At 46.6% G+C, this 25,537-nt stretch overlaps 1 protein-coding gene and 1 pseudogene across 19 annotated transcripts in view; one reads left to right on the forward strand and one right to left on the reverse strand.

Annotated features, from left to right (window-relative positions):
• The first annotated feature begins 7,564 nt into the window (after positions 1–7,564).
• FLVCR2 (FLVCR choline and putative heme transporter 2) overlaps positions 7,565–25,537 on the forward strand; it is a 70,985-nt gene continuing 53,012 nt past the window's right edge. For 16 of the 19 annotated variants that reach the window (XR_012416004.1, XR_012416005.1, XR_012416001.1 and 13 more), the window contains exon 1: positions 7,565–8,570. Coding sequence is in view for 7 of the 19 variants with exons in the window: in XM_005561821.4 (XP_005561878.2) it covers positions 7,920–8,570 (651 nt within the window). In the remaining 12 variants the exon portion in view is untranslated. Of the gene's footprint in view, positions 8,571–12,726; positions 12,817–25,537 lie in introns of those variants that run through there. The other 3 variants (XM_045397584.2, XM_073997911.1, XM_073997913.1) reach the window with 2 other exon arrangements.
• LOC123574705 (small ribosomal subunit protein eS24 pseudogene) lies at positions 25,044–25,489 on the reverse strand (annotated as a pseudogene).

Below are 25,537 nucleotides of genomic sequence, written 5' to 3' on the forward strand. Positions count from 1 at the left end.
TCTATTTCAAACCGTGTGTCCCGGACAGAACCCAGCATCTACATGTCCAGCTGGGAGGCCTTTCTTCTAGACTCTCGCCTGAGAAAAATGGATCTTCTCCTTTGAATCCTCAGCAGCCCCTGAGCACATTCCGTTCTAGGACAGACTTGGAGACTCTGAGCTGGGAGGGCCCTGGAGGGGAAGAAATCTAGACTGTCCCATGGCACAGGAACGCCCTCCCAACTTTCCCACCCATGGGCTCTGAGGTGTGCCAGTGGGGTCCAAACACCACGGGGGACACATTCCAGAAAAGAGAAAGGAAGACACGATCCACCAAGGAGACACGAGCATCCGGAACAAGCCGGACGTGTTTTTATTTCTTGGGAGGCCACCTAAGAGTAGGACTCATCTAGGAAGTGCAACCAAAAAGTCAATGCAGTCAGGCCTTCATTTTCCCTCTGTGGGCCAGACGCGACACTGGAGGTGGGGATTTGAAGATGAACAGACCATCATTCCTAAGCTTGAGGAGCGCACACTGAGTGGTTAACTTGAGGAGGTAAACAAACATGTATGAACCTGTGTGACAGGAGCTACCACAGAGCCGCACACGCAGGGAAGGAAGAAACCTCTGAATCACACTTCAGGCATGGGGGAAGGCTTCCTGGAAGAGGGGGCACTTGCCCTGCGTTGTGAAGCATGCTTGTGGGGGGCTGCAGGTGGCTCCACCTGTCTGGAGCAAAAGGTGGGGAGTGGACAGTGGTGGGAGATGTGGCCAGAAGGACGTCACAAAGACCTCGTGCGCAGAGCTGAGGAGTGTGAGCCTTCCAAGGGTGCTTGCCTCTCGTGGCAGATCCCCGGTTTCCTCAGCCTTAACCTCTTACCCTCTCTAGGTTTCCTTCCTTGTTTTGGTGACCACTGGAGGGTTCAAGGCAGAGAGTGACCTGAAGAGAACTGGAAAACCCTGTGAGGCAACATCCGGCTGAACTGGAAGGAGCGAGAACAATGAGGAGGCAGCTGTGGGATGGAAGTGAGAAGCCAGGAGAGACTACAGCAGGGTGGTGGCAGTGAGAAAGGACAGGAGGGAAGACTGTAAGGAAAGAAGCATCTGTGACACTGAGAGTGAGTGAAGGGAGATCTGGGGAATCCTCAGTCTTCAGGCTTGGGTCACTGGGAGCTAGTGGTGCGCTTCATCGACAGAGAGAACTCCAGAGAAGTAGACCTTGGCACAGGTCTTTGGATGATGGGACAGAAGTTGAGTTGTAAGTTGTAGGGATAAGACCCCACAGACTCTACAAGTATGAGAGACGTTAGGCGCAAAAAGAAGGCCAGGGAATGGTCAAACAAGACTAGGGTGTGGGGAATAAGTCCTCTGACCACACAGACAATTTCTCTGAGGTGACACCCTAATGGACTTTGGAGGACATAGCTCGGCTGAAGAGGCATCCCTGAGGTTCCAGGGTTGAAGTCTTGGATGTCCATCACAGCACCAACAGTATAAACTCTAGGACAAGTTGACCACACTTTGAGACATTGTCTATGGGCCCCAGTGAAGCAGCTGGAGCTCTGTTAAATTTGATTCCATTGTTTATTTTTAGGATTTTTTTTAAGTTCAAAAAAATGGTTGGCTGGGCGCTGTGGCTCACACCTGTAATCCCAGCACTTTGGGAGGCTGAGGCAGGCTCTCAAAAGGTCAGGAGGTGGAGACTATCCTGGCTAATACAGTGAAACCCTATCTCTACAATGAAATACAAAAAATTAGCCGGGCATGGTAGCACGCACCTATAGTCCTGTAGTCTCAGTTACTCGGCAGGCTGAGGCAGGAGAATCACTTGAACCTGGGAGGTGGAGGTTGCAATGAGCTGAGATCGCGCCACTGCACTCCAGCCTAGGTGACAGAGCAAGACTCCGTCTCAAAAAAAAAAAAAAAAAAAAGAAAAGAAAAAAAAAATTAGTTATACATAGTTCAAACAATAACATAACCATGTATAAAACATATCAGTTGTCTACCCCCCTTTCCTGGGCTCTGAAGGCAACTACTTCCAACTCTTCTCAATTCTTTTGGTACTTACCACCATAACTATAAGTGCAATGGGTATATTGACACTTCCGGACTTTTTCTGTGATAAGCATTTACATGCCATAGGCTTTTCAATATGGCAGACAAGTATCACACAATGGGAGTCTGGATTCCCTCCCCTCCAGGGTCTGCTCAGAGATTTTCCAAGTTTGTCCTTGAAGGGAAAGTGCTCCAGGGAATGCGCTTCTGCCAAAACCGTAGGGAAGAAGACCAGCTCTCCTTGTTTTCAGTTTTTGGTTTTTGTTTCCACTTTTGATAGAGACAGGGCCTAGCTATGTTCCCCAGCCTGGTCTCGAACTCCTGAGCTCAAGCAATCCACCAGCCTCGGCATCCCAAAGGGCTGGGATTACAGGTGTGAGCCACTGTGCCCGGCCCCATTCTCCTTGTTTAACTGTTTACCTCATCTCAACCCTGCACAGGTGCCCACTTCCCACTCCCCCATCCTGCTAACAGAGTTATATCATAGCTTTGGATACATTGACTTCCAGTGTTCACTTTATTGTGTTCATGCTATGCAAATCAAATCACTTAAGGTATATCGGTGTATCATGATTATCTTTTCCTGTTCCTCCATAGCTTTGTTTATTCTACTGGAGTTAGTAATGCTTCCTTTCCCCCATTTACTTAGTTGTATTTATGGTACTTATCATTAGCCCAACCCCTAATCTTCCCCCAATTGTGTAAACCTCTCAATATTTTCAAACATGATTCTTTGAGTGTGACCTTCTTGAAGAAATCTTTCTTGGAGTCTTCGAAGCAGCTTCAGCCTGAGTATGCTGCTTTCTTCTTTTTTTTGTGGGGGGGACAAAGTCTCGCTCTTGTCCCCCAGGCTGGAGTGCAATGGTGCGATCTTGGCTCACTGCAACCTCTGCCTCCCAGGTTCAAGCGATTCTCCTGCCTCAGCCCACCGAGTAGCTGGGATTACAGGTGCCTGCCACCATGCCTGGCACATTTTTGTATTTTTAGTAGAGATGGGGTTTCACCATGTTGGCCAGGCCCGTCTAGAACTCCTGACCTCAGGTGTTCCACCTGCCTCAGCCTCCCAAAGTGCTGGGATTACAGGTGTGAGCCACTGCACCCGGCCGAGTACGCTGCTTTCTATGCCTGGTAGATAGCTGTCTACCCAGGGGTTTCCTTTAGCTGGGTGATTCCCATTGCTTGCCTCTCGTGGTGGATTCCTGGTTTCCTCAGCCTTAATATCTTACCCTCTCTAGGTTTCTTTCCTTGTTTTGGTGGAGCACATCCTTCAGCAGCTTCCTGAGAGAGAAGATAAGGCAGTATCATTTTTTGTTTCATTCTCTTCTCAGACTGATTTTTTGGTAGTTTGGATATAGCATTCTAGGTAAGAAATGGTTTTCCTTCAGAAGGCATTGTTCCATCGATTTCCAGTTTCCAGGCTTGAGGCAACTGTGTTGACATTTTGCACCTTTTAACTTTTTCTGCTTTTTAAAAATCTCTAAAATCCTATTGGATCTCCTCTTTGTCTCCAGTTTTGTAAAATTCCATGGTGATGTGCAGTACAACTCTGTAGACATGTATTGAGAGTGTATGTTACATAGTTTATCTCACTAAACACTCCAAGATATACAAAGATATCCACAAGTCCTGAGACAGCTAGAAATCTGAGGGAAGTGTGGGAGATAAGGCAAACAGAATATTGATGAGCATGTAGTATTACACATACAAATTATGCATATAAGACTTGTAAGGGCAACGTCTTCACAGATTCCAAGTGTTGGTATTTTTAAGAAAGAATAATGCAGGCTCCTAACCTGATTCATTCTGTTAGAAATTTGGCCTTCCCGTGTACTCAACAAACTCCTTGCCTCTCATGTCTATAGCTCTAGTAGTAAGCTATCAATAAGAGGGTGATGTTTTGACTCTGAATCCAGGAGTTGCTGATAGCCTCCAGTGGGCTGACTTAACTACCATTCTGCAGGAGGCCACACCAGCAGTTCAATGCCTGAGGTTCGTTCCCTCAAGCTTCCTAAGGTGTCAGTTGGAATAGAGCCAGGAACCAGAAACCAGATCACCCTTTCAGGAAGCAATCCCTAAAATGTATTTCTCCTTACCCTTCAAGGTGTACCTATATGTACTGATAGATAGAACATCATAAAGATAGATATGCTACATAGTAAGCTGCTCAATACATGTTTTTTCAATGGAAAGAATATGGAATATTTCTATGTAGTATCTACTCAATAGAGCTGACCCCAACACCCCATCCCCCACATTAGGAATCAGCTAAGAGTCATCCCTACCCTGGTGGCTCTCAGTATATCATTATTATTATTGAAAACAGTTTATGCATATTAGCTTATTTAATTCTCATAGCAATTCTGAGGCAGATTTGTTTTGTTTTTGAGACAGAGTCGCGCTCTGTCTTTCAGGCTGAAATGCAGTGGTGCTATCTCGGCTCACTGCAACCTCTGCCTCCTGGGTTCAAGCGATTCTCCTGCCTCAGCCTCCCAAGTAGCTGAGATTACAGGCGTATGCCACCACGCCTGGTTAATTTTTGTATTTTTACTAGAGACAGGGTTTCACCATGTTGGCCAGGGTGGTCTTGAACTCCTGACCTCAAGTGATCCACCCACCTCGGCATCCCAAAGTGCTGGGATTACAAGTGTGAGCCACCGTGCCTGACTGGAGGCAGGTATTTTTAATCCTTATTTGTTAGATTCAGAAACTGAAGAATAGAAAGGTCAAGTGACTTGCTCAAGATCCCAAAGGTAAGAATGACAAAACAGAGCTTCAAGTCTAAGCAGACCCAACCCAGAGCTCACAACAGATCCAGCTCGTTCCACCACAAAAGCAGTTCCAAATCTCACTTGAATTCCAGGTTAGACCCCTTCGAATCTCTCACCAAGCCGAAGGGCTGCCCCAGAAGAGCTCATGGGAAAGGCCACGTGGAAAGAGCACCCATTTTATTGCTGCTTGTTCTGATGCTATTTCGCTATAGGATGCTGAGTAACACACCCGCCTCTCCAGGCCTCAGTTTCCTTATCTGTAAAATGAAGTTAAGAATATATACTGAAGAGTTTTGGCAGAGGCCCATGATGACCGAGGGAAAAGAAGCAGTGAGAGGTCTCAGAAGGCCTTCTAAGAGAACAGAGTTCTGTGCTCCCTGGAGAATGATGGGAAACACAGGAGGAATAGTGACAACACGAGATGTTAAATTACTGTAGAAATTCTTAGATGAGTCTGAACTCCCTCTTCAAATATTCCATTATAATCCAAGACTCTATAGTTTCTACCAAAAAGTAGGTGCCTTCAAGCAGGGAGTGATCGTTTGAATCTAGTTCTCTCCTGGGAATCAGTGGTTCTAACTTGGCTGCACGTTGGGATGACCAGCGTAGCTTGAGACATGCAGATGTTCAGGTCAGTGGAGCTTGAGACATGCAGATGTTCAGGTCAGTGGAGCTTGAGACATGCAGATGTTCAGGTCGGTGGAGCTTGAGACATGCAGATGTTCAGGTCGGTGGAGCTTGAGACATGCAGGTGTTCAGGTCGGTGGAGCTTGAGACATGCAGGTGTTCAGGTCGGTGGAGCTTGAGACATGCAGGTGTTCAGGTCGGTGGAGCTTGAGACATGCAGGTGTTCAGGTCGGTGGAGCTTGAGACATGCAGGTGTTCAGGTCGGTGGAGCTTGAGACATGCAGGTGTTCAGGTCGGTGGAGCTTGAGACATGCAGGTGTTCAGGTCGGTGGAGCTTGAGACATGCAGGTGTTCAGGTCGGTGGAGCTTGAGACATGCAGGTGTTCAGGTCGGTGGAGCTTGAGACATGCAGGTGTTCAGGTCGGTGGAGCTTGAGACATGCAGATGTTCAGGTCCACCCTCGGAGATCTCTATCGGGGGTGTTGCCCGAACACTTGGAATATTAAGAGTTTCTTCATATGATTCTAATGTGCAGACAAAATGCAGAACCACCTCCCAGAGCTTCAAGTTATTCATTTTCTGGTCTGAAGTTTAACAAAGAAAAAAAAAAAAAAAAAAAAAAGGAAGCAGTGATGCCCAGTAGCCCTCAAAATTCACTGCAAACAAATGAATCTCCTGGGCGTCTTGTTAAAATGCAGCTTTCAATTCAGTGGGTCTAGGTTGGGCCTGGCATCCTTCTTGGTTCTTTTGTTGTTGTTGTTTTGTTTTTTAAGACCTTAACACTGGAGGGGATTCTGCCCTTCTAAAAAGCTCCCACAGGGTGCCCACACTGCTATCCACAGACCGTGCCTGAATAGCTAGGCTACAGCTTGAATGATTATAGACTTGAATGAGAATTATGGCTCTTCTTACCAGCTGGGACCTTCAGGAAGAAGTTATTTCACTTCTTGGAGTCTCGGTTTTCTTATCTATAAAATGCAGGCCAGCAATAGCAACTTTATCACAGAATTCTTGTGATGCATAAATGAGATAGTGCATTCAATTTGTTTAGCACTGTACAACAAATGTTAGCTTTTTGCTAGGATAGCCAGCACTCACGGAATGCTTACTATGTGGCAGGAATTTTCTAAGTGTGTTCATGTATTAACTCATTCAAGTCTCAAAACAACACGGTGAGGTAGGTACTATTATTTCATCATTCCCATTTACAGATGAAGAAACTGAAGCACAGAGAAGTGGAGTTCCTTGATCTACAGTGACACCTCGTTGTAGCTAAGCTGCTGTTTGAACTCAGGGAGAATTTGGGCTCCTTATCAGGATCCCTCGCCAAGAATAGGATCAGTGCAGCGAGTCGAGGGTTTGCCCTTTGAAATGGGCTGGGACCGGCAGGTGGCAGACTAGCGCTGCTTGAGGTCAAAGACCGCTTCCAAGACCAAGCCCGGAGCCAGCTCTGCGCTAAGCGTTCCATCACACAACCGCGGACAGCTTCTTCAAACTCCCCTTTCCCTCCCCGCCACCCTAGGGTCTTCGCCCAGAATCCATCAGGAAATAATAGCCCCACATAACAGGTTCAAATGTAACCTCCCCAAGACAAAACCACGTCCGCAGGGAAAGAAGCGAGTAAAGCGAGTTTTCTGCAACTGCCCTTTAACCCAGAAGCGCAACCAGCCCGGGAATCTACAAATCTTTCTTTAGTTCAGCAAGGGGCTGGGAGCCTAAGCCAAGGGGAAGAAAGTTAGGGAATCTCTCTTGAATTCCCCAGGACACTTAGGTGGCCCCCGGCTTTGGTGCACGCGTGCAGGGCATGCGGACAGGCACTGGGGATGCTCTATTTTGCGGATTACCTCGGAAAGGCGGATATTCTTGCAGGGTCCACTGACAGCGGGTGGCAAATGAATTTGAGGGACAGTGCAAGGGGTGGGGGTTAACCGGGCGGTTTCCATGGCGCCCGGGGCGTGGGGGAGGAATGCATCCCGCAAGCTGTGGCGAAACAACTGCGCTGCCCGGCGGACCGGGCTCGAGAAGGCAAGAGACACCGGGTGGGGGGTGGAGTTGTGGGGGGTGGAGGAAACCAGCCAGGACGGGGGCGGGGCGGTCACGTGTGCCCGACGGGGCGAGGCCCCAAGCTGGCCCCGGAGAGGACTCTGCGGGCGAAGTGGCTGCGCAAGGAGAGAACTTTTCCTGCACAAGGAACGCCTTGTGGGGAGACCCAAGGCAGGAGCGGTCCGGAGCCGGCTGCAGCGTGTGCGGCCGGCCTTGGGACAACGATCGCCGCGGGTGGGAACAGACAGCCCCAAGCAAAAGTGGGAGGAGGAGCTTGGGGGTGAGCACAGGAAGCCCCACTTGAGGCTTTTACGCAGCCTTGAGTCTCTGTTTCTTCTGGAATAGGCAAGTGTTCTTTCAACTCTAAGAGACCAGCGGAAGCCACTATCCCTTAAGACTGCCGGAGTCCTCACCACTTCTCCGGGATTCCAGAGGAGACTGTGGTCATGGTGAATGAAGGTCCCAGCCAGGAAGAGCGCGATGACACCCCTGCGCCGGAGTCCGCACTCCAAGCGGACCCCAGCGTCTCGGTCCATCCCAGCGTCTCCATCAACCCCAGCGTCTCTGTCCACCCCAGCAGTTCGGCCCACCCCAGTGCCTTAGCCCAATCCAGTGGCTTGGCTCACCCCAGTAGCTCGGGCCCTGAGGACCTCAGCGTGATCAAGGTGAGCAGGCGCCGTTGGGCCGTGGTCCTGGTGTTTAGCTGCTACTCCATGTGCAACGCCTTTCAGTGGATCCAGTACGGCTCCATCAATAACATCTTCATGCACTTCTACGGTGTCAGTGCCTTTGCCATCGACTGGCTGTCCATGTGCTACATGCTGACCTACATCCCTCTTCTCCTGCCAGTGGCTTGGCTGCTGGAGAAGTTCGGCCTCCGCACCATTGCCCTCACCGGCTCGGCTCTCAACTGCCTGGGGGCCTGGGTGAAGCTGGGCAGCCTGAAGCCACACCTCTTTCCAGTCACTGTGGTGGGCCAGGTCATCTGCTCCGTGGCCCAGGTTTTCATCCTGGGCATGCCCTCCCGCATCGCTTCTGTCTGGTTTGGGGCTAATGAGGTTTCAACAGCCTGCTCGGTGGCTGTCTTTGGCAATCAGGTAGGTAGAAGAGTTTGTGAATGTTCCCAGGGGTGTGTGTTAGATTGCACCTAACTATTGGGTATGGGAGGCTGTAATTTGCTGATTGTCCAACAGTGTTTGTGACTCTGGGTGACAGTGACTGGGTGTGACAGGCAGTGATTGTGATGCTGTAAGAGAGGCGGGAAACAAAAGCAGGGGGACCTGCTCTTTCAGCTTTTCATCACAGTTGCTCTTGCCCCAGCCGAAAGCATGCTTCTAGAACATACTATACCTTTGCTGTGTCATTCCTGAACCTGTGTCAGTCCACCAACTTAGACCTGTAACTTCAGGAATGCTCTTCGCTCTCTGGCAGCAGCCCCTGGGCATCAGACTATTCTGGTGTCATCAGAACTTGGCAGTGTTTTCAGTTGGACCAACCAGCTTTCCTAGAGTGCAGTATCTCCTCTACTGCATAGAATTGCAAAGCCATGCCTGGTGGTGTTTGGCACTGTTTTTACCTTGTTTTATACACAGCTGAAGCCAGGACAGTGGGAACAGTGCTTTGTGCCAAACTCCTTGCCTGGGATTTGGAGCCAAGTCCAGCAGGATGGAGTAGAAATCTCACTCTGAATTTCCAAGGCCTAGAAAGGGTAGTTCATGTCTTAATCTTTTTCTCTTTCCTTCTTATTGGAAGGAGAAGCTCACATTCTTTGCATCTCAATGTGGTTATGATCCAGAAAGCTGGGCAGGTTGTAAACCTGAATGCCGTCTCCAAATACTCGAAACAAATATTTATGGGAATATTTAAAGCAAACGTCTTTCAGCCAGACCACTGCCTCCCAGTCTCACATCTTCCAAGCACGTACAGTCCTGGCTGTGTATTTAACAAAGGATTGGTAATCCTGTCTCACACGGTCCCTGTGAAGAGACCACTGAACAGGCTTTGTGTGAGCAACCAGGCTGTTTATTTCACCTGGGTGCAGGCAGGCTGAGTCTGAAAAAGGAGTCAGCAAAGGGTGGTGGATTACCATTAGTTCTTATAGGTCTTGGGATAGGCAGTGGAGTTAGGAGCAATGTTTTGTGGACAGGGAGTGGATCTCACAAAGTACATTCTCAAGGTTGGGAAGAATTACAAAGAACCTTCTTAAGGGTGGGGGAGATTACAAAGTACATTGATCAGTTAGGGTGGGGCAGAAACAAATTACAATAGTGGAATGTCATCAGTTAAGGCTATTTTCACTTTTGTGGATCTTCAGTTGCTTTAGGCGATCTGGATGTATATATGCAGGTCACAGGGGATATGATGGCTTAGCTTGGGCTCAGAGGCCTGACATTCCTGTCTTCTTATATTAATAAGAAAAGCAAAACAAAATAGTGAAGTGTTGGAGCAGCGAAAAATTTTGGGGGTAGTATGGAGAGATAATGGGCGATGTTTCTCAGGGCTGCTTCGAGTGGGATTAGGGGTGGCATGGGAACCTACAGTGGGAGAGATTCAACTGAAGAAAGGTTTTGGGGTAAAGGGTGATATTGTGGGGTTGTTAGAAGAAACATTGGTTGTATAGAATGATTGGTAATGGCCTGGATATGGTTTTGTATGAATTGAGAAACTAAATGGAAGACACAAGGTCCAAATAAGAGAAGGAGAAAAACAGGTATTAAAGGACTAAGAATTGGGAAGACCTAGGACATCTAATTAGAGAGTGTCCAAGAGGGTCCAAGGGGGTTAGCATAATTACTTGTTTGTTTGGCGAGTTTTGGGGCTTTATTCAAGACAGAGTCCTCTTTAAGTTTGAGGCTGAGCTTGGTGAGGTGTGTTTTTAAAAGACCATTAGTGCATTCTACCTTTCCTGAAGATTGAGGGGTATGAACGTTTCACTGAATACCAACAGCCTGAGAAACTGCTTGGGTGATTCGACTAGTAAAGGTCAGTCCATTATCAGACATTCCTGTCTTCTTATATTAATAAGAAAAGCAAAATGAAATAGTGAAGTGTTGGAGCAGTGAAAAATTTTGGGGGTGGTATGAAGAGACTGTATGAAGAGGTGGGAAGGCCAAACCTAGGAATTATGTCTGACAGAAGGGAATAAATAACTTCAGTGGTCTTCTCAGACCCTGTGGGAAAGGCCTCTACCCATCTAGTGAAAGTGTCTACCCAGACCAAGAGGTATTTTAGTTTCCTGACTCAGGGCATGTGACTAAAGTCAATTTGCCAGTCCTGGGTGGGGGCAAATCCCCAAGCTTGATGTGTAGGGAAGGGTGGGGGCCTGAACAATCCCTGAGGAGTAGTAGCATAGCAGATGGAACACTGAGAAGTGATTTCCTTGAGGATAGATTTCCACAATGGAAAGGAAATGAGAGGTTCTAAAAGGCGGGAATGTGCATGGAAGAGGTTATGCAAATGACGATAGAATAGAATGGGCCTGTGAGACTGGAAGGAGATATTTTCCTTGGTCCAAGAACCATTTGCCTTGTGTGGGAAGAGATTGATAGGTGGAAGTTTCAGTGTGAGAATAGGTGGAGTGACCCCTGAGAAGGAGAAAAACTGGCTGTGTACGACAGAAATTGGAATGCTAGCTGCTTCTTTAGCTACCTTATAAGCATAAGTGTTGCCCTGAGCCATGGGATCTGATGCCTTTTGGTGGCCCTTGCAGTGTATGACTCCAGCTTCCTTTGGAAGCAAAGCAGCCTTGATAAGAGTTTTTATTAAAGAGGCATTAATGATGGAGGGCCCTTGCGTAGTGAGGAAACCTCTTTCAGCCTATATAACGGCATGATATGGAAGGCATATTTAGAGTCAGTATAAATATTGATGCGTAGTCCTTTTGCAAGAGTGAGGGCCTGAGTCGAGGCAATGAGTTCGGCTTGCTGAGAGGTAGTGGAGGAGAGCAGGAGGTATATGTGTCAGGTGTGAGGAAGAAAATAGATTTTGGAAGTTATGAGAACTGTAGAGAGTGAGTTGAGCATAGTTTGTGATTTTGAGGGCCTCTAAAAGTATTATGGTGGTGGCAGTGGCCGCTGCAGAGACATGATGGCCAGCCTAAAACAGTAAGGTCAAGTTGTTTGGACAAAAAGGCTACAGGGCGCAATCCTGCTCTTGTGTAAGAATTTTGACCGCACAGCCCTGTACTTTGGCTGTGTGTAATGAAAAGGGTTGGGATAAGTTAGGGAGAGCTAGTGTGGGGGCAGCTTCTAGGGCTGTCTTTAAGGAACGGAAAGAGCAGTGGTGAAAGGATTTAGGATCTATAGGGTCAGATAGATTTGCTTTTGTGAGTTTATATAATGGTTTAATCAGGATGGTAAAACTAGGTATCCAAAGGCAGAAGTACAAAACCATGCCTAGGAAGGAAAGAAGTTGTTGTTTTGTAGAAGGTGTTGGGGTTTGGGAGATTAGCCAGACACGATCAGCAGGAAGAGCACGTTGTTTTCATGAAGAATTATGCCGAGATAGGTAACGGATGAGGAAGAAATTTGGGCTTGACTGAAGTAATGGGGGCTGTCTCTGAAGCCTTGTGGCAGTACAGATCAGGTAAGTTACTGAGGCTGATGGGTGTCAGGGTCAGTCCAAGTGAAAGCGAAGACAGGTTGGGATGAAGGGCGCAAAGGAATAGTAAAGGAAGCATGTTTGAGATCCAGAACAGAATAATGGGTTATGGAGGGGTTGTGGAGGGAGGCAGTGAGGATAGGAGAGTCTATGGCTTTGGCACCACGGAGTGGATAGCCCAGACAATTTGGTTGATAAGGTGCAGATCCTGAACAAACCTGAAAGGCTTGTCCAGTTTTTGGACAGGTAAAATGGGGGAATTTTAAGGAGAGTTTATAGACTTTAAAAGGCCATGCTGGTACAAGTGAGTGATAACAGGCTTTAATCCTTTTAAAGCATGCTGTGGGATGGGATACTAGCATTGAGCGGGGTAAAAGTGATTAGGTTTTAATGGGATAGTAATGGGCGTGTGATTGGTTGCCAGGGAGAGAGTAGAGGAATCCCATACTTGTGGGTTAAGGTGGAGGGATTCGAGAGGAGGACACGAAGGAGGCTTTGAACTGGGTAAAAGGGCGGGAATGAGGTGTGGCTGTAGCCTAGGAATAGTCGGGGAAGCAGATAATTTAGTTAAAATGCCTTGACCTAATAAGGGAGCTGGGCAGGTGGGGATAACTAAAAAGGAGTGCATAAAAGAATGTTGTCCAAGTTGGCACCAGAGTTGGGGAGTTTTAAGAGGTTTAGAAGCCTGGCCGTCAATACCCACAACAGTTACAAAGGCAAAGGAAACAGGCCCTTGAAAAGAAGGTAATGTGGAGTTGGTAGGCTTGGTATTGATTAAGAAGGGGACGGATTTACCCTCCACTGTAAGAGTTACCTGAAGCTCAGTATCTGTGATGGTCCAGGGGGCTTCTGAGGCGATTGGGCAGCGTCAGTCTTCAGCTGCTAAGCCGAGTAAATCTGGGAAGGAGTCGGCCAAAGAACATTGGGTTTGGGCTCCAGGGGCTTTAGGAGCAGCGGCGATGTGAGTCAGACAGTCTGACCTCCAGTGGGGGCCCGCACAGACAGGCCGTGGCTTAGGAGGAATCCAGGGCTGACAGCATTCTGAGGCCCAGTGGCCAGACTTCTGGCATTTGAAGCAAGGTCCATGAGGATGTTTTGAAGGAGCCCCTGGGAGCTGTGGCTTAGATGTTCTGAAGTTCTTGTATGCTAGAGATGTGGTTGTGGGTTGTCTTACAGCGGAGGCAAGTAGCTGTAACTCAGAAATGCGTTGCTGTCTGGCTACCTCCTCTCTATTATTGTACACCTTGAAGGCGAGGTTGATTAATTCCTGTTGTGGGGTTTGAGGACTAGATTCCAATTTTTGAAGCTTTTTTCTAATGTCAGGAGCTGACTGGCTGATAAAATGCATATTAAGAATAAGGCGGCCTTCTGGCCCCTCTGAGTCTAGGGCAGTAAAGCGTCTAAGGGTTGCTGCTAAGCGGGCCATGAATGGGGCTGGGTTTTTGTCTTTACCTTGGGTAGTTTCTTTAAGTTTGTCATAATTAACAGCTTTGTAAGCTGCGTTTTTAAGCCCTTCAACTAGGCAGGAAACCATGTAATCTCGCCTAGCTATACCTGGGGAATCTGCCTGATAGTTCCATTGAGGAATTGCTCTAATGCCCTCCTGGAGGTCTGGCTCATGAAGCCGGCGGTTATCAGTGTGAGACTGGGCTAGAGAAAAAACTCTTTCCCGTTCATCTGGGCAGAGGGTAGCAGTGAGGATTACATTTAAGTCACTCCAGGTTAAATTGTAGTACAGAGTTAGATATCGGAATTCCTGTATATGTTTAGTGGGGTCTGATGAGAAAGAGCCTAAATGCTGGCTGATTTGGGAGAGGTCTGATAGAGAAAAAGGCACATGGACCCTGACTATGCCTTTAGCTCCAGCCACCTCTCTAAGAGGAAATAGTTGGGCAGGTGGGGGAGGGCTAGTCGTGAAACAAAACTGTAAGCCAGACCAGGTGTGAGGAGCAGAGGTGATAGAAGGATTATAGGGTGGGGGAGCAGAGGCTGAGGAAGAATTGGGACCTGGCTCGGCCTGGTGAGAAGCAGCCTGGGAAGAAGGGGACAGGTCAGATGAGTCCGTAGAAAAGAAGGATTCAAATAACTCAGAGCTTGGGGTGGAGACTGAAGGAACAGACAGGAGAGAAAGAAGAAAGATTTGGGACGAGTCACATTACGAGCAGAGATTAGGGAGGGACCAATGTGTAAAAGAATGCCTGGACATCAGGCACCTCAGACCATTTGCCCATTTTTTAGACAAAAATTATCCAGATCTTGTAGGATAGACAAATCGAAAGTGCCATTCTCTGGTCACTTGGAACTACTGTCGAGTTTGTATCGGGGCCAAGCGGTGTTGCAGAAGAAAATCAGGCGCTTAAGTTTTAGGTCAGATGTGAGTTGAAGAGGTTTTAAGTTCTTGAGTACACAGGCTAAGGGAGAAGAAGGAGGAATGGAGGGTGGAAGGTTGCCCATAGTGAAGGAGGCAAGCTTAAAGAGAAGGGTAGAAACACGGAGAAGGGGGTGGGAGCAGCCCTGGGCTGCAATGTGGGTGAGCAGCCAAAGCAGGAGTCCCCGCAATTGACTTGCTACCAAGGGAATGTGGGTGAATGACCAAGGCAGGCGTCCCCGCGGAGATCAGACACCAATGAAGTGTGGGTGAATAATCAGGCAGGCGTCCCCGCCTCCCCGCAATGATTAAACACCAAGGGAAGGCTGTCTTCCGGAGTCCGTGACCGGCGCCGGAGTTTTGGGTCCACGGATAAAATGTGTCTCCTTGGTCTCTACTGGAGAGGAAAAAGAACTAGAATTGGAAGGACAGGGAGATTGAAGGGTAGCCAGAGAGGCTGGAGAAGAGAGTGAAAAGACTGCTTACCCGATTTGAAATTGGTGAGATGCTCCTTGGGCTGGTTGGTCTGGGGACCCGAGGTTGTAGGTGGATCTCTTCACGGAGTGAGGGTGAGGACAGGGAACTGGTCTCCTGAAGGAGTCCCTCTGACCTGGGTCTTTGGCACCAAATGTCTCACGCGTCCGTGTGAAGAGACCACCGAACAGGCTTTGTGTGAGCAACAAGGCTGTTTATTTCACCTGGGTGCAGGCGGGCTGAGTCTGAAAAAGGAGCCAGCAAAGGGTGGTGGATTATCATTAGTTCTTATAGGATAGGCGGTGGAGTTAGGAGCAGTGGTTTGCGGACAGAGGGTGGATCTCACAAAGTACATTCTCAAGGTTGGGAAGAATTACAAAGAACCTTCTTAAGGGTGGGGGAGATTACAAAGTACATTGATCAGTTAGGGTGGGGCAGAAACAAATTACAATAGCGGAATGTCATCAGTTAAGGCTATTTTCACTTTTGTGGATCTTCAGTTGCTTCAGGCGATCTGGATGTATACCTGCAGGTCACAGGGGATATGATGGCTTAGCTTGGGCTCAGAGGCCTGACAAATCCCAGTTCTTTTTTTTTTTTTTTTTTTTTTTTTTGAGACGGAGTCTCGCTCTGCCGCCCAGGCTGGAGTGCAGTGGCCAGATCTCGGCTCACTGCAAGCTCCACATCCCGGGTTCACGCCATTCTCCTGCCTCAGCCTCCTGAGTATCTGGGACTACAGGCGCCCGCCACCTCGCCCGGATAGTTTTTTGTATTTTTTAGTAGAGACGGGGTTTCACCGTGTCAGCCAGGATGGTCTCAATCTCCTGACCTCATGATCCGCCCGTCTCGGCCTCCCAAAGTGCTGGGATTACAGGCTTGAGCCACCGCACCTGGCCAAATCCCAGTTCTTCTCATTGGACTATTTTCTCCTATCTATTAATTTCATTTAGAAAATATAAACTTTCATTTGGAAATTTTTCATTTCAAACAGAAACTTTACAAAACTTCTCCAAAGGCAAATTTCCCTCTGTTCATCTTTACTACCAGGAAGGTAGTCACCTCACTTTGACCCTGACCGCACAGATCACTATAACCCTTATACTCCGGTAATTCTGACCTCTCTCTTCAAATGCTTCTTACATACTCCACAGGAGCACTACCTTCTGCTTGCATAAAATCCAACATTCTTCCTTTCGACAAGCATTTATCTAGCTTTTGCAAGACAGTGTGCTAGGGCGGCAAAGATAATCCTTGCCTTCGAAGAGATACTATACCAGGTTTTAAAAAATTGTACCAGGAGCCAAGATTCAGATTATATTAAAAAACAAACACACACACAACAACTAAGCAGATCATAGCAGAGAGGATTTATTTTCAGTTCTCCTTGGGGTTTTTAGCATTTTCTTTACCTAATTGCTATGGGAAGGGGTGAAGAAGGTAGAGGAAGCCAATATCTATTAAACACCTACTATTATGCAAGGTACTTTTCATCCATTATTTAACTTAATCCTTTCAACAACTCTGTGAAGTAGGTGAAATTGTCCCCATTGTTGCAGGAGAGGGAACTGAGATCCAGATAAATCTTGCAACTTTATCCAGAGTCCTATAGCTACTGAATAGTAAAAAAGAAATTTAAACCTAGTTCCACCTTCAAAGCCACTCGCAGTAGGTCAGTATTTCTTGTGGATCAAGCATATATGTAAAAAAAAAAAAAGAAAGAAAGAAAGAAAAGGCAGATTCTGAGGATTTAATTTTTCCCCGTGTCTCCAGGGTTATTGGTGATAGTTTCCAGCAGTTTTGTGTAGGCCGTGAGGGCTTAGCACTTGCCTTCTTTTTTGAAGTTGCTGCTAGAGGGCTGATACTGCCTCTTCTAACCTAGCACAGCCATTGTATTGTCAAGAAGGTGAGGGTGGAACCTCTAGCAGGAAGAAACCAGTGAATCCAGAGCTGGGGTGAGAGAGGGAAGATGAGCCTGGAGAATACAACTGAGGCCCTTCCCTTTTCTTGGTATGCTCTGACCAGTTGCCCCCAGTTAGTAACAGCCTGGAATTTTTAGCAACACTTGTAGCATTGTTTCACCGGAAAATGAGCTGTGTGGGCTTTTAAGTGATACCCACACATTGTTATCCTGCAAGGGTCAAAAGAAAACCTTGTTTCCTTGGTGGTACTGGATGAGACAGATGTAGGTCTAAAAAAGATATTCGAGGTCAGTCCTAACCCAGGTGAGAGTCCTATAGGATGGAGGTTGTGAGGGGACTTCGCCAGGACCTCTGGGTAGCTCATAGCACAGTGCAATCTAGAAATAGAATAGGAGAGAATCAGTTTACTTTTAGAAGTGAGTACAGCCACTTTACAGAACCAGTTCTATAGAACCACAGCTGTCTGTCTAAAATAGCACTGTCTGATAGAAATATGACACAGACCACAAATGCAAGTCACATGTAACTACGTTTTCTAGTAGCCACATTAAAGATGTAAATTTGTTTTAAGTAAAAAGAAAAGGTGAAATTGGTTTCAGTAAATGCCTTAATTTGTTTTATGCTGCTGTCACAGAATACCACAGACTGGGTAATTTGTAATGACCAGAAATTTATTTAGCTTACAGTTTGAGAGGCTGGGCAGTCCAAGGCCAAGTGACCAGCATCTGGTGATGGCCTTCTTGCTGCGTCATAACATGGTGGATGGCATCTCATGTTTAAGAAAGTACAACGGAGGGCCAAACTGACTTTTATGACAAACCCACCCTCATTCTAATGACACTGATCCATTCATGAAGGTAGAGCCTTCGTGACCTCTTGAAGGTTTCATGTCTCAGTAGTGTTACATTGGGAGTTAGTTTTCCAACACATGAACTTTTGCTGTTGTTATTGTTTTTGTTTTGAGATAGAGTCTCATTCTATCCACCCAGGCTGGAGTTCACAGACAGGATCTTGGCTCACTGCAACCTCTGCTTCCCGGATTTAAGCAATTCTGCCTCAGCCTCCAGAGTAGCTGGGATTACAGGCACCTGTCACCATGCCCAGATAATTTTTGTATTTTTAGGAGAGATAGGGTTTCACCATGTTGGCCAGGATGGTCTTGAACTCCTGACCTCAACTGATCCCCCTGCCTCGGCCTCCCAAAGTGCTTGGATTACAGGCGTGAGCCACTGCACCTGGCCCCCCAACACATGAACTTTAAGGGACACATTCAAACCGTAGTATTCTCTCCTTGGCCCCCAGAATTTTATGTCCTTCTCATGGACAAAACACATTCATTCTATCTAAATAGCCCTGAAAGTCTGAATTTGTTCCAGAATCAACTCAAATGCCCAAATTCTAGAGTCTCACCTAAATCAAATATGAGGGAGACTCAAGGCACAGTTCATAATGAGACAAATTCCTCTCCACCTCTGCACCTGTGAAATTAACAAGAGCCAGTCGGGACAACATTTTTTTAAAAAAAGAAGCTGTGCATGGTTGCACATGCCTGCAGTCTGAGCTACACGGGAGGCTGAGGTACAAGGATCGCTTGAGCCCGGGAGGTCAAGACTACGGTGAACCGTGTGAACATGCCACTGCACTCCAGCCTGGGTGACAGAGAGAGAGAGAGACCCTGTTTCAAAAACACCTCCCCAAAACTAACAAGTTATATGCTTCCAAAATACAATGGTGGGACAGGGATAGGATAAACGTTCTCACGTACCAAAAAGGAGAAATAGGCAAGAAGAAAAGGGTAACTGGTCCCAAGTAAATCCAAAACTCAACAGGGAAAACAACATTACGCCTTAAAGCTAGAGAATAGTCTTCTTTGACTTTATGTCAAAGAAGGGCACACTGGGGAAGAGACTGGGCCCCCAAGGCCTCAGGCAGCCCTGCCCTAACAGCTTTGCTGGACTCAGTCCACCCAGCAGCTCTCACAGTTGGAGTCTCATGCCTGCAACTCTCTCAGTCCAGTGTTGCACACTGGACTACAGTTCTGGAGTCTTGGTGATAGCCACATTTCCATGGCTCCACTAGGCATTACCCTTGTGGGGGCTCTCTGCAGTGGCTGTGCCCCTAAAACAAGTCTCTGCCTGAGCCCGCAAGCTGTTCATGACATTCTCTGAAATCTAGATGGAAGCCACCATGGCCCCATAGCTCTTGCATTATATGCGCCTGCAGATTAGCACCATGCGGATGCCGCCAAAGTTTATAGTTTATACTTTCTAGAGAAGTAGATCAAGCCACACCTGGGACCACGTGAGCCATGGCTGGGGTAGCCAAGGAATGCTGTGCCAGAATGCAGGGAGCAGAGTTCCGAGGCAGCTCTGGATAGTGAATGCTGAGGTCCCATGGTGACTATTTGGAAACCTTGCTGTCTTAGTCGATTTTGTGTTGCCATAATAATGCCTGAGACTGAGTAATTAAGAAAAGAGATTTATTCAGCTCATGGTTCTGCAAAATGAAAAGTTCAAGGGCATGGCCCTGGCTTCTGGCAAGAGCTTCTGTGCTGTGTCCTAACATGCAGAGAAGGTCAAAGGGGAAGTGGATGCATGTGAAGAGTTATAACCTAGGGACATCCTAGCTTTATAACAACCCACTCTTTTAGGAACTAATCCATTCCCTTGAGAACAATCCAGTTTCATGAGAGTGACAACTCACTACTGTGAGGTCAGTACCAACCCATTCATGAGAGATCTGCCCACATGACCCAAACACTTCCTACCAGACACTACCTCCCAACACTGCTCTATTGAGAATCAAATTTCAACATGACTTTTCATGGGTATAGACTCTAATCATATCCAAACCATAGTATTCTGCTGTTAACCTCCAAAACTCATGTCCTTTCACATACGAAATACAGTCATTCAATCTCAATAGTCCCAAGAGTCTTAACTTGTTGATATGGTTTGGGTCTGTGTCCCCACCAAATCTCATGTTGAATTGCAGTCCCCAATATTGGAGGTTGGGCCTGGTGGGAGGTGATTGGCTCATGGGAGTAAAGTTCTCCTGAATGGTTTAGCACTGTCTCCTTGGCGCTACTCTCGTGATAGTGAGTTCTTATGAGATATGGTTGTTTAAAGAGTGCAGGACCTCCTCCCTCTGTCTCTCTCTTGCTCCTACTCTGTCCAGGTGATGTGTGTGCTTCCCCTTTGCCTTCTGCCATGATTGTAAGTTTCCTGAGGCCTCCCAGAACCCGAGCAGATGCCAGCATCATGCTTCCTATACAGCCTGCAGAACTGGGAGCAAATTAAACCTCTTTTCTTTATCAATTAGCCAGTCTCCAGTATTTCTTCATAGCAATGTGAGAATGGACTAATATACTTGTTTCAGCATCAACTCAAAAGTCCAAAGTCCAAAATTACATCTGAAACTCAAGGCACATTCTTTCCAGGTATGAGCTTATAAACTCTAAAACAAGTTGTTTACTTCTAATATACAATGGTTGCACAGGCATTGGGTAAAATTACCATTCAAACATAGGGTCTTGCTCTTTCACCCAGGCTGGACTGCTGTGGTGAGTTCTTGGCTCACTGCAATTTCTGCCACCTGGGCACAAGTGATCAGCCTCCCAAGTAGCTGGGACCACAGGCCATGCCACCACACCCAACTAATTTTTGTCTTTTTTTGTAGAGATAGAGTTTCGCCGTGTTGCCCACAGTGGTCTCAAACTCCTGCACTCAAGTGATCCTACCACCTTGGCCTCTCAGAGTGCCTGGATTATAGGCATGAGCCACACCAAGCCCTGGCCAGCAGACTTTAAATCTTAAACCTCCAGAATAATCTCCTTTGGATTGATGTTTTGCATCCTGGGCACACTGGTGCCAGGAGTGGGTTCCCAATGCCTCAGGCATCCCTTTCCCCATGGCTTTGCTGGACATAGCCCAGATGACTGTGCTCACAGGTTGGAATCAAATGCCTGAAGCTTAGCCAGGCTGAGGTCACATGCCACCAGTGATTCTAGCATTTTGGGGTCCTTGCAGTGGCCCTGCCCTTGTAGCTCCACTAGGCATTGTCCTAGTGAAGACTCTTTGCAGAAGACTCCTGTGCTCTGGCCTCACATTTCTGCTTGACGTTGCCTTAGTAGAGGCTGTCTGTGGTGGCTCTCCCCCATGGCGGGTTTCTATCTAGGCTCCCAGGCTTTCTTTTTTCCTTTTTTTTTTTTTTTTTTTTTTTTTTGACAAAGGGTTTCACTCCGTCACCCAGGCTGGAGTGCAGTGGTGTGATCACAGCTCACTGCAGCTTTGACCTCTGAGGCTCAATCGATCTTCCAGCCTCAGCCTCCCAAATAGCTAGGACTATAGGCATGCACCACTGCACCTGGTTAATTTTGTTTGTTTGTTTGTTTTGTTTTGTTTTGTTTTGTTTTGTTGAGATGAGGTCTTGCCATTTTGCCCAGGCTGCTCTTGAACTCCTGAACTCAAGTGATCCACCCACCTCAGCCTCCACATGAGTCACTGTGCTGGGCCTGCTCCCAGGCTTTTGATATATCATCTGAAATCTAGGTGGAAGCTGCTATGCCCACCACTCTTGAATTCCACATGCATGCACAATAGTACTGTGTGGACATGGATGCCACCAAGACCCACAGCTGGCACTCTGCAGAGCAGTGGTCCAAGCTGTACCTGGGGCTATTGGGCCATGGCTGCCCTGGCCAGAGCAGCTAGGAGAAGCATCTTGAGGTGGCTCAGGGCAGTGGTATCCCACCATTCTGTCCTCCTAGGCCTCTGGGTCTGTGATAGGAGGAATGGCCTTAGACCTTTGTAATACTTTCAGGGCCTTTTTTCCATTGTTCTGTTAGTACCTGGTTCCCTTCTATCAGAATTAATTTCTTTAGCAAAAGGTCTCTTGGCTGCACCCTTAGATTCCTCTTCTGAAAATGTTCTTTCATTCTCTACCACATGGCCAGGCTGCAAATTTTCTAAATTTTAATGCTCTGCTTCTTACACATTTCACCTTTAGGTCACTCCTTTGCTGTGTGTAAGCTGTCAAAGTAACCACATTGTGTCTTGAGCATTTTGCTGCTTAGAAATTTCTTCTGCCTAGGCCAGGCACAGTGGCTCATGCCTGTAATCCCAGCACTTTGGGAGGTCAAGATGGGCAGATCACCTGAGGTCAAAAGTTCAAGACTAGCCTGGCCAACATGGTGAAACTCCATCTTTAAAAAGGAAAAAAAAAAAAAAAAAAAGAAATTTCTTCTGCCAGATGCCCTGGGTTATCACTTATAAGTTTGGTCTTCCATAAAGCCCTAAGGCATGGACGTGATGCAGCCAAGTTCTTTGCTATGGCGTAACATGGGTGACCTTTGTTCTACTTTCCAAATACACACTACTTTCCTTCATCAGAATGGCCTTTACAGTGCATGTTTCTATCAGCATTTTGGTCATAACCATCTAACCAATCTCTGAGAAGTTCCAAACGTTCCCTCATCTTTTTGTCTTTTTCTGAGCCCTCATCAAAATTACTCTTAATGCCCTGTTCACAGCAATTTAGGTGTTTTCTAGCCTATTTCTTCAAACTCTTCCAACTTCTGCCCATTACCCAGTTCCAAAGCTGCTTCTACATTTTTATGTATCTTTACGGATGACCCCACTCCTTGGTACAAATTGTCTGTCTTAGATCATTTTGTGTTGTTATAACAGAATACCTGAGACTGGGAGACTGGGTCATTTGTAAAGAAAAGGTTTATTTACCTCACTGTTCTGTAGGCTGGGACATTCAAGGGCATGCCTGCAGCCTGCCGGGGGTTGTAGCTTTCATGCTACATTATAACATGACTGAGAAGGTCAAAGGGCAAGTGGACACATGCAAAGAGGCAAAACCCACAGGATCTCTTGGCTTTAAAACAATCCACTATCATGGGAACTCATCTATTTCTGCAGGAACTAATCTCGTCTTGCGAGAGTGAGAACCTGCTTCCATGAGATCAGCTCATGGGGGATCCTCCCCCCAATGATCCAAATACCTCCCACTAAGCCTCACCTCCCAACACGACCCCCCTGGGGATCAAATTTCAACATAAGTTTAAGTGGGGACAAACTCAGATCATGTCCAAACCATAGCACTTGTCCTCAAGGCCCTAGCCTGCTTAGACAGTCTCTGAAATGTCTTCAGGGTTTTCCTCCCATTGTCTTGATGTATAGGCCTGGTTGCCTTCTGTCTGTACTAATTTTTTTAGCAAATGATTGCTTGGTGTTTTTCTCCTACGGACACCTTTTCAGTCTACATGGCTAGCCTTCAGATTTCCCAAATCTTTCTGCTCTGCTTTCTTTTTCATTACAAATTCCATCTTTTAGTCATTTCTCTCCTCTCACGTTTTACTACATGTGCTTTAAAGTTGCAATACAGCTCCTTCAATGTTTTGCTTAGAAATTTCTTTTAGCAGATATCCTACTTCATCACTCTTAAGTTCTGTCTTCCACAAATTCCTAAGACACTGACGCAATCCTGCCAAGTTCTCTGCAGTAGATAACAAGAATGGCTTTTACCCCAGTTTCCAATACCTTGTTTCTCATTTCCATCTGACACCTCATCAGAATGGTCTTTGCTGTCTGTAACTGTCTATATTTCTACCAATATTCTGATTAGGACCACTTCTGTAATCCCTGAGAAGCTTTAGGCTCTTCTTAAAGTTCTTTCTTCATCTGAGCCCTTGCCAGAATTGCCCTTAATACTCCATTCATGGCAGACTTTTCTCTCCTGATCCTCCAAATTCTTCCACCTTCTACCCCTTTCCAGTTCAAAAACCACTTCCACATTTTCAGGTATGTGTTATGGCATCAGACGACTTCATGGTGTCAATTTTCTGTCTTAGTTTTATGCTATTATCACAGAATATCACAGACTGGGTAATACGCATTGAACAGAAATTAATTTGGCTTATGGTTCTGGAGGCTGGGAACCCCATGATTGAGGGGCCGCATCTGGTGAGGGCCCTCTTGCTGCATCATAACATGGCAGGAGCCATCACATGGGTGTCAGAGAGAATGAGAGAGGACAAACTGACTTTTGTAACAAACCCAGTCTCATGATAATGAGTTCAGTCCTGCAATAATCACATTATCACCTTTCTTTTTCTTTTTTTCTTTTTTTTTTTAAGAGACAAGGTCTCACTCTGTCACCAGCTTGGAGTACAGTAGCATGATCACAGCTCACCTCAGCCCCAACCTCCTGGGCTCAAGTGATCCCCTTGCTTAGGCTCCAGAGTAGCTGGAACTATAGGCACACACCACCACACCTGGCTAATTTTTTACTTTTGATAGAGATGGGGTCTTGCTATGTTGTCCAGGCTGGTCTTGAACTTCTGGGCTCAAGCGATCCTCCCACCTGAGCCTCCCAAAGTGCTGGGTTTACAAGCATGAGCCACCATACCCAGCCACATTATCACCTCTTAAAGACCCTAGCTCTCAACACTGTTACACTGGGGATTAAGTCTTTAACACATGGATTCTGGGGGACACATTCAAACTGTAGTTATATGTAGGATTATACTTTATTTAGCCCAATGTACCCAAAATATCATTTCAACAAGTTGTCAATATAATAAAGTTAGTAATGTGCTATTTTACATTCATTCCTAAGTCTTTGGAAACTGATGTATATTTTATACTTATAGATGCCCACGTTTCCCAGTAAGCAATGGCCCCTGGGTTAACTAGTTGGATAAACATAACCAGCTGGATAGCCCAGGTCTAGAACAATGATAGTATTTCAGCAGTGGAAATCAGATCCTAGCAGATAAAGAAGGGCTCTAGAAAGTGACTCCAGCCTTGAGGAGGTTGTGTTTGCTGGACTGGCTGATCATATGTTATCACCCAGAGAGGCTGAGAATTTCTGAAGCTGACTTGGGAGTCACAGTCATAAACTCTGTGGTCAGCCTAGTCTTGTTTCAAAGTCATGGCCACTTGGGTATGTTGCAGTCCAGCATTGTCATTTTGGATCTCATGATGTCAGAGGTCTTTCAAGGTCTGAGGGAAGTTTGCAGAGGTGAAGGGAAACCCTTTTGTTCACTTCTATTGATTGTTATAGCTATTGACAGCACACAGAGTGCTTGCTCACATGACTGTCTACTTTTTGTTTGTTTTTGTTTTTTTCACATGAAAGTTTTTAGTTTATTAATCTTCTCATGAGAAATCCACAATGGCCACAGATAACACCATTGCAGCACCTTTACTCCTTCAGCTTTTTGCCAGCACCAACACTGGCCTTTGCAGTCCCCCTGACTTTCCTCATTCTGTTCTTGCATTCCTCTCGCTGCTTTCTTGAGGTCTTTTTCTTCTCATACAGGCCATGTCTTGCAAGTCTATGTTTGGGTTCATTTTTCTTTGCATAATCCGGGGAATCATAAATCATGCCAAAGCCAGTTGTCTTGCCACCATCAAAATGAGTTTTGAATCCAAATACAAAGATGACATCCGGTGTGGTCTTGTACATTTTGGCTAGTTTTTCCCAAATTTCTGTCTTAGGCAACTGTTGCCTTCCGGGGATGAAGGATATCAATGACCATTTGTTTCCTCTGAAGTTGTCAGCTGGTCATGAACTTTCTAGTGCCAATAGTTATGTACCGTTCATGATGGTGGTCTATACTCAGACAGCCAGGGAGGAAAAGCATGACTGTCTACTTTCTAGCCTCCTATTGTGCATTGGAGGAGAGTAGACA

This window comes from Macaca fascicularis, chromosome 7 (genome assembly GCF_037993035.2).
Source record: "Macaca fascicularis isolate 582-1 chromosome 7, T2T-MFA8v1.1".
NCBI classification, from domain to species: Eukaryota; Metazoa; Chordata; class Mammalia; order Primates; family Cercopithecidae; genus Macaca; species Macaca fascicularis.